The sequence below is a fragment of the Sinocyclocheilus anshuiensis genome, unplaced genomic scaffold (assembly GCF_001515605.1).
Source record: "Sinocyclocheilus anshuiensis isolate Anshui unplaced genomic scaffold, SAMN03320099.WGS_v1.1 scaffold1530, whole genome shotgun sequence".
Classification (NCBI taxonomy): domain Eukaryota; kingdom Metazoa; phylum Chordata; class Actinopteri; order Cypriniformes; family Cyprinidae; genus Sinocyclocheilus; species Sinocyclocheilus anshuiensis.
In genome coordinates, this window is record NW_015542493.1 from 618229 (window position 1) to 626865 (window position 8637).

The window sequence follows — 8637 nt, forward strand, 5'->3', positions numbered from 1 at the left end:
ATTTGCCTCAAAGTTATTCAGATTTTTGCACATTTTTATATAAAATGAGAACACCGTAAGTAAAATTTACTTTTCATTTTCATTTTTACTTCTGGAGATAATTAATCAAAAATTTGCCATGCTAAGTGGAAGATTTCTGCCAAGATTTTACCTGGCAGAAAAACTAATTCTATTAAAGGGATAGTTCACCCAAAAATGAAAATTTGATGTTTATCTGCTTACCCCCAGGGCATCCAAGATGTAGGTGGCTTTGTTTCTTCAGTAGAACACAAACGAAGATTTTTAACTCAAACCGTTGCAGTCTGTCAGTCATATAATGTAAGTGGATGGGATGGACCTATCTCTCAAATGGACCAATGACACTCTTTCTACAATCTCAATTAGGAGTGTCAATGGTCCATTTGAGAGATAGGTGGCGGTAATGCACTTATAAGTCTGCGATCTGCCGTAAAGCAAGAAGAAGAAGACGCGTCACACACCGGCTGTTGAGAACGTGCTCAGGACAGTTCGGACATTGCGGTGAAAATCAGAGGTAAAAAACTATATAAATACTGTTCAGTTTTTTTGCACAGACCGATCGTTTTGTGTCTTTACACATCAATGTATCATCACGAGCCGCAGGGTTTCATTTGGTTTTATTTGTGTATGTTTTTTTGGGTGAACTATCCCTTTAAAATGAATGTCATGATTCCCACTATGACCACTAGATGGCAGCAGGGGATCATTTATAGTCTCATTTACCATTTCCACTCTGGAATATAGTTCTTTTCACATGTTTTGCTAATGGATTTATATTTAGACATTATAAAATCACAATTATCATTATAAAATCACCATTATAGCATTTAAAAATCACTTTATTGACAAAGTTCAGCATTGTTTTGTATTAAAGTATGAAGTAGCAAGAGTTTTCAACTCTTTCAAGATCTACTTGAATCACACAGATGGCCTATTTTGAATTCAAAACAGCAATTTTCAGCGAAAGGTGGCTAGTTTGTATCCTTGTTTACAATCTTCTCAGTTTCTCTCAAATGTAAATCAAACGCCCATTCACAAACATGTGTGTTTTTTTTCAGCAATAGAGATACTCAGAAATGAACTGATATTAATCACTTGGCCCTCTATAGGCAGCGGTGGAGTCAGGATGTTTTCATAGGGGTGGCCAGGAAGGGGGCACCAACCAGTCTGGGGTGGCACAGAAATCTTCATTATTTCATTATAAAAATATAAAATACTATAAAGTACTGGACTGTTTTAGTGCCTAAAACACAACTGAATACAATTAATTTGTACTTTGTACTGATATTTGTGAATTAGATCAAGTAATGCTGAGTGAATATGACAATTTGTGTATTATTCCTCACCTCCAGGTATTTTAATAAAGGGGCTCACTATAGGGTTATTGCTTAGTCAGCTTGGTTCTGGTTCTCAAAACCCCCAAAAGCTTGTTCTCCATCGCATACTCATTGACGAGACATGCAGATAGTGATAAGAATTGGTTAATAAAAAAAATAAAAAAATAAAAAAGGGACTGAAGTCAACAGCACATAAACGCCAGAATGTAAAATGAGTTATTTTATGCATTTAAATGGTTTCATGTTCGTTTGTACTTTACAAAATAAAAATAGCGCATGTTTTCTAGTATAAGTACACTGTGTTCATATTTACTTGTGCATTAAATTACAAAAAAAAAAAAAAAAAAAAGAGGTTTACACCAAGCAAAATGTATAGCCCACCTAAAGCTGAAGTTATCTTCAAAACCATTTTTGATTTGATTAAAACCAGAATTTAAGGAATACCAATACAATGTTGCCTTTCACACTCAAGCATTTGTTTGTGATACTGGTTTGTAATATTTGGTGTTTGTAACTCTCCTTCAACAAAAACAGAAAAAGAATCAGTCAACAGAAATGTGTAAAAAGTAATGTACCTTTTGAAGACATGGCCACTTCTGCAATTGTGGCATAAGGATCACATCGAAACTCTTCTAGGGAACTGATGGTGCATTGACCCACCACGGGTTTCCGTCCAAAGGGTCTGTGGTCGATGACTTTCAGCACTACAGGGGGAGTATACATCTCTTCTTTGGGTAGAAGCTAAAGACACAAAACAAGATGCTAAAGACATATAGTCTATGGCCTCAGAAAAAAAAACAGTTTGGACACTTAAACCACATTTAAATATGAATGTCATCGCATTCGACAGCAAAATATCAAAGCAAGCAGCCTTTATTTTAAAGAATGACTGCACCTTTTCTCCACAGGTACATATGGATGCTCACCACTTTTAATAAGAGGACATTTCCTGGAAAATTAGGGCACTTCTTCATGTTTTTGATGACAGCTGTCTGAACTTTCTCTTCTCCGCACTCCACCACCAGAATGGGTGACGTCACCGGAGCCAGCTGATACGTCTTCATGTTACGCAATCCCCATGCTAGAACCTGCATCCAGCAAAACAACAAAAATGTCAAAAACACCTGAATACCTCAATCTAGCGCTTTTCTACACTTACACACAAGTTTACTGTCGGGTTAGGATTGTAGTTTAAATGTATACGAAATTCAATAAGTTGAACTTAAAAGTGTTTTTTAACCCACTTAAATGGGATTAAAATCCATCTTTATATGTAATTACTTCTATTCTATTGTAATTAAATCTAAATCCAGATTTCCCATGAAAAATATCAGATTCTGAATTCTTTAAGAAATTTCATTTTAAAATTTGCTGAAGCAAAATTATTATTGGCTAGTGGTAAAGTCAACACTAGGGGCGCAACTGCACATTTGACGAGGGGTATGCAAGATCAGTGTTGGCGCCCCCCTGTATTCTAGCCCCTAACACTAACTCCCACAGAAAACTTTTGACCAAAAGCCCATTAACTAGCTTGTGCATGAAAGGATACAAACTCATTAGGGGTGAAAAAAGTGGCAAAGGTTCGAACCCCTCCCCCATTTTCAATACCATAAAAAAAAAAAAGTGTTGTATAACATCCCCTTTAACTCCAGATGGTTGACCCCAGACAGTAGAACACTTCTGTTTAAATTTTTTTTTCAAACACATGTAATATTGCTCACTTTATAGTTGGGTAATTTTGGAGGGATTCACACTATTTTTATTATTATTATTATTCATTTTCCCCAAAGTTATTCATATTTTTGTACATTTTTATATAAAATGAGAACACTATGTAAAATTTACTTTAAAGAACATCTGTATTACTTCATGTTTACTTATAAAGATAATTCATGGAAAATTTGCCATGCTTAAGTGGAAGATTTATGCCACCTGGTAGAAAAACAAATACTATTAAAATGAATGTCATGATATTCCCACTATGGCCACTAGATGGGAGCAGAGGATCATTCATTGTCTCATTTACCATTTCCACTCCGTAATATAGCTCTTTTCACGTTTTGCTAATGGATTTATATTTAGACATTATAAAATCACTATTATAGCATTTAAAAATCTATTTTTTGTCAAAGTTCAAGGATCTACTGGAATCACACAGATGGCCTTTGAATTCAGAACGGCAATTTTCAGCGAAAGGTGGCCAGTTTGTATCCTTGTTTACAATCTTCTCAGTTTCTCTCAAATGTAAATCAAACGCCCATTCACAAACATGTGTGTTTTTTTTCAGCAATAGAGATACTCAGAAATGAACTGATATTAATCACTTGGCCCTCTATAGGCAGCGGTGGAGTCAGGATGTTTTCATAGGGGTGGCCAGGAAGGGGGCACCAACCAGTCTGGGGTGGCACAGAAATCTTCATTATTTCAATATAAAATTTATTTGACTATAAAGTACTGGACTGTTTTAGTGCCTAAAACACAACTGAATACAATTAATTTGTACTTAATTGTAATTGAGACAGTTGTGAATTAGATCAAGTAATACTGAGTGAATATGACAATATCTGTATTACCTCCGGGTATTTTAATAAAGAAGTGAAGTGAAGTGAAGTGACGTGACATGTGGCCAAGTATAGTTACCCATACTAGGAATTAGTGCTCTGCATTTATCCCATCCAAAGTGCACTCTCACTCCGTGAACACAACAATTCCTGACTCTCTAACCATTAGGCCACAACTTCCCCAGGGCTCACTATAGCTTTATTGCTCAGTCAGCTTGGTTCTGGCTCTCAACACCCCCAAAATCTTGTTCTCCATCATTGCACAGGCCTACTCATGGATGAGAGTTTTGTCAAACCTAAATCGAGCTCTGTACAAAGGAAAATAAAAAAAAAAGAGTTATCTTTTGAATCCCCTTCTGCAATAATGTGAAAAAGGGTGGAAGTCAACAGCACATGCCAGAATGTAAAATTAGTTATTTTATGCATTTAAATATGGTTTTATTTTCGTACTTTACAAAGTAACGAAAAATTAGCACATATTTTTTAGTACAACTGCACTGTGCTCACATTTACTTGTGCATTAAATTACAAAAAAAAAAATTACTTATCATATTGCGCCCTATTGTGATCTCGAATGGTAGAATATTTCATACATGCCTGCACAGTTTTGCAGCTTTAATTGCCATTTTGGTAATTTCATGACTTAACTGGCGTAGTTTCTTGTGCGGGTTATTTATGATGAAGTGATATAGACCGTGCGTGCCTCATATTCGCGAACAGTTGAAGAGCGTGCGCTGTGAGCACAGTAAAACGTCTGACAGAACAGGAAAGTTTGTTTTACTGACATATAACAACATCTCATCAGACCGCAGTTCACTGTTGTTCTACTGAAGCTCATTTGGCACCTGTACCTTTTCCGCACTTGTTTGACTCACGCCTTGTGATGAGGGCAAGCTGAAGTGCGCGTCTGAAAAGCCTCCTGTTTGTTGTGGTCGTAAAGAGATACGGCCATTCGGCGTCTTAATAAGTTTATAATAAATACATTTTTTTAACTCGTTTAAAATGCTAAAAACCATAAAATAAAAATGTTTCATTACATTATTTTTAACAACCAAGCTTTTGATTATTTATAACGTTTTATTAAAGAAGATTTTCACAGAATAATTTCGGCAAAATGGCGCCCCCCTATGTGCGCCGCCCCTATGCACCGCATATAGTGCATACCCCGATTTTGCACCACTGACAATATGTCAGGTGAAATGTCTGCTTGTTTGTGCTTCATAAAGTCAGTGGTAAAGAGCGTCAAAGTTAAAATTGTTTGAACTTTGAGCATGTTACAACACTAGACAGGGATGGTGGAAATGTGAATTATGCAACAGCCTATAGCAGGGGTGGCGAACGTCGTTCCTGGAGAGCCGCAGCCCTGCAGAGTTTTGCTTCAACCCTAATCAAACACACCTGAACAAGCTAATCAAGGTCTGAAGGGTTACTAGGAAGCTACAGGCAGGTGAGTTTTTATTCGGGTTGGAGCTGAGCTCTGCAGGACTGTGGCTCTCCAGGACCGGAGTTCACCACCCCTGGCCTATAGGGCCTTCACTATTCGGCTGTAAAAAAATAAAAAATATTTAAAGAATTATAGAGGAAAAGAAGATAATTTGATGAATTTATATTTGACCTGGGACACTTGAAACCCTCACCTCAGTTCCTCCTGAAGTAAAAATAATGTCTTCTGCTTTTCCACCAACCATCCTGGCAATAGTGTCTCTGGAATGGTAAATGATGTCTCTGGCTTTCAGACCTAAGATCAGTGGAAAAAAATATGAGATTGTGTTCAGTGGATAGTTAACCCAAAAATAATAATCATTTACTCGCCCTCATGTCATTCCAAACCTATTTCACTTTCTTCTGTGAAACTCAAGATTCAACTATTCTTGTATTTTAAGAATCTTATATTTTAAGATTATTTTTGGAGGTGGGGGGTTGTTTGGTACCCACCCTTCTTCAAAATATTTTCTCGGGTTTAGAAGGAGATGAGGATGAATAAATGATGAGAAAATTTTGGGTGAACTATGCCTTTAAATGTGACATGTTAGACGTCTGCCAATCATCTATCCTTGAGAGCCTCATACCTGGTAGGTAATTACTGCTGGGATTTCCCCACGCATCAGTTAAAGCATCAGTAATAACCTTGACCACCTCTGGATCGACTGGTGTGGTGGCGTTGTAATCCATATATATTCTGCAGCAGACAAAGCTGTTTTGCAAACTACATTCTGGAGCATGTGGCAGATCAAATGCGAATGGCTTCATGTTCAGTCTAGGACTGATATGACATATTCATTACCTGTCTTGCCCATCAGCCACATCATGATGATGCAGGTCAGACCCACAATGATGTGTTAAGGTTCCCCATAAATTATGACCCAGGATGAGAGGGGGATCAGTCTTTACAGCCATTATATAGATTACACTGGTAGATAAAAGGGCATCAGTCAAAAAACACATGCCAGGTAATAAAACATGCATTAAATTTAAGACATTTAATGTCAATAACTATAATGCATGAGTCATGTCATGAGGCTTGATTTGGTCACATATATGTGACCCTGGAGCACAAAACAAGTCATAAGTCGCTGGGGTATATTTGTAGCAATAGCCAACAATACATGGGTCAAAATTATCGATTTTTCTTTTATGCCAAAAATCATTAGGATATTAAGTAAAGATCATGTTCCATGAAGATATTTTGTAAATTTCCTACCGTAAATATATCAAAACTTCATTTTTGATTAATAATATGCATAATGCATTGCTAAGAACTTCATTTGGACAACTTTCTTTTTTTTTTGCACCCTCATATTCCAGATTTTCTAATATTTCTCTATCCTAACAATCCTGTGGGAAACCATACATCAATGGAAAGCTTATTTATTCAGCTTTCAGATGATGTATAAATCTCGATTTAAAAAAAAACTGACCCTTATGACTGGTTTTGTGGTCCAGGGTCACATATGTTGCATGTATGTCTTTTTTCTTGGTTTAAACAAGCCATACTTGTTAATACAAGATTGCCATTTAATCTAAATGAAGTTTAATGTAACATAATGTGGCAATAAAATCGTGCAAGCCATTTACTGCACTTTGATTCATAAAGGTGATTTACTGCTGGTAATAGTTACGTTAATCAGATTACTGTTGTCTGCGAGCATACTAAAACACTAAAACTATCTTTAAATGTCATGACGTGACATGTGGCCAAGTATGGTTACCCATACTAGGAATTAGTGCTCTGCATTTAACCCATCCTTAGTGCACACACACAGCAGTGAACACACACCCACCGTGAACACACACCCGGAGCAGTGGGCAGCCATTTATGCTGCGGCACCCGGGGAGCAGTTGGGGGTTCGGTTCCTTGCTCAAGGGCACCTCAGTCGTGGTATTGAAGGTGGGAGAGAGCGCTGTACAGTCACTCCCCCCACCTACAATCCCTGCCAGACCGGAGACTCGAACTCGCAACCTTTGGGTTACGAGTCCGACTCTTTAACCATTAGGCCACAACTTCCCTTTACAGTCACTTTACAAGAACCATCGCTGAGATAAACACTGATAAACCTGATGAACCTATGTAACTAAACTATTAGTTTACTAACCTCTCTTGCTTTTTAGCGTATGTCCTGTCAATGATTCACAGCTCAAACTGATGATGCGGCAGGCGCAGCCATACAGCACTGGCACGTTCTACTACTTTGAACCGGAAGCGTACATGATTCAGACGGTCGCCCTTTCTCTCTACTACAGCCTGTTTTTTACAGTCTATGACTACAGCCAGGGCTTTGTTTATGGATTATTAATCAGATCGTGCTGAGTTTTTTTTTTTTTTTTTGCAAATAAAATTGCAAATAATTTGCAAATAAAATAACAACAATTGACGTAAACAAAGAAAAGAAAAGGGGGGACAGACATCACAAAAGCTTATATGATCGTTACAAAAGTTAACAAAATATAATACTTTGTAGATCGTGCCGACGTTGCTTGGTAAACGTCCAAAAGACGTCAAGCCTTCGGGTTTGAGCGATTTCTGACTCGCGCTGGTCGAACATTTCGTCACGTTATTAATATTAATGAGCTATGCCTTCATCGTAGTAGCGTTCTTATACATTTTAGTTAGCTTTTAGGCGAGATAGTATGGCAAGCTGATTTAACATTGTAGGTATCTTTTATGCACTAGTATCTAAATAATTGGTACTAGCACCTAATGGAAAAGATACTTGCTCAAATTAAGTACTAGTTGCATGGAAGTTATGGCGCTTTTCCACTGCATGGTACGGCACAGTACGGCTCGGTACGGTTCACTTTTGGGGGGTTTTTCACTGGGTACAGTACCTGGTACCTGGTACTTTTTTTAGTACCACCTCGGTTGGGATTCCAAGAGAACCGTACCGTTACCAAAACGTGACGTGTAAACTCTGCTGATCACGGATTGGCCAGAGAGAATCGTCACTACCTGCGTCACTGAACTTGTGGCACAAACATAACAGAACCGCTAGATTTAAATCAGCACAGCCAGCGAAGGATCGAACGCAACTGTTTTGAACTAGCGCACCTTTTTTTTAACAACCAAGTTTTGTTGTCTGTTGCGGAAGAACAGACGTTCCTCTCGTTGATAGCAGAGGAGCGGATCCAGCGAGAGCTTGATGGGGCGATGCGGAATGAAAACGTTTTTTTTAGGAGTCGTGGTAGTAGAAGCGGCGCAACTATAACGACATGTGAATAATCCC

At 37.8% G+C, this 8637-nt stretch overlaps 1 protein-coding gene across 1 annotated transcript in view; it reads right to left on the reverse strand.

Annotated features, from left to right (window-relative positions):
* LOC107694100 (selenocysteine lyase-like) overlaps positions 1 to 7571 on the reverse strand; it is an 11215-nt gene extending 3644 nt beyond the window's left edge. The window contains exons 1-4 of the mRNA XM_016493694.1: positions 7510 to 7571; positions 6201 to 6326; positions 5986 to 6095; positions 5554 to 5654 (exon numbers count right to left, since the gene is read on the reverse strand). Of these exons, the coding sequence (XP_016349180.1) occupies positions 5554 to 5654; positions 5986 to 6095; positions 6201 to 6313 (324 nt within the window). The 5' untranslated portion in view covers positions 6314 to 6326; positions 7510 to 7571. The remainder of the gene's footprint in view (positions 1 to 5553; positions 5655 to 5985; positions 6096 to 6200; positions 6327 to 7509) is intronic.
* Positions 7572 to 8637: the final 1066 nt, after the last annotated feature.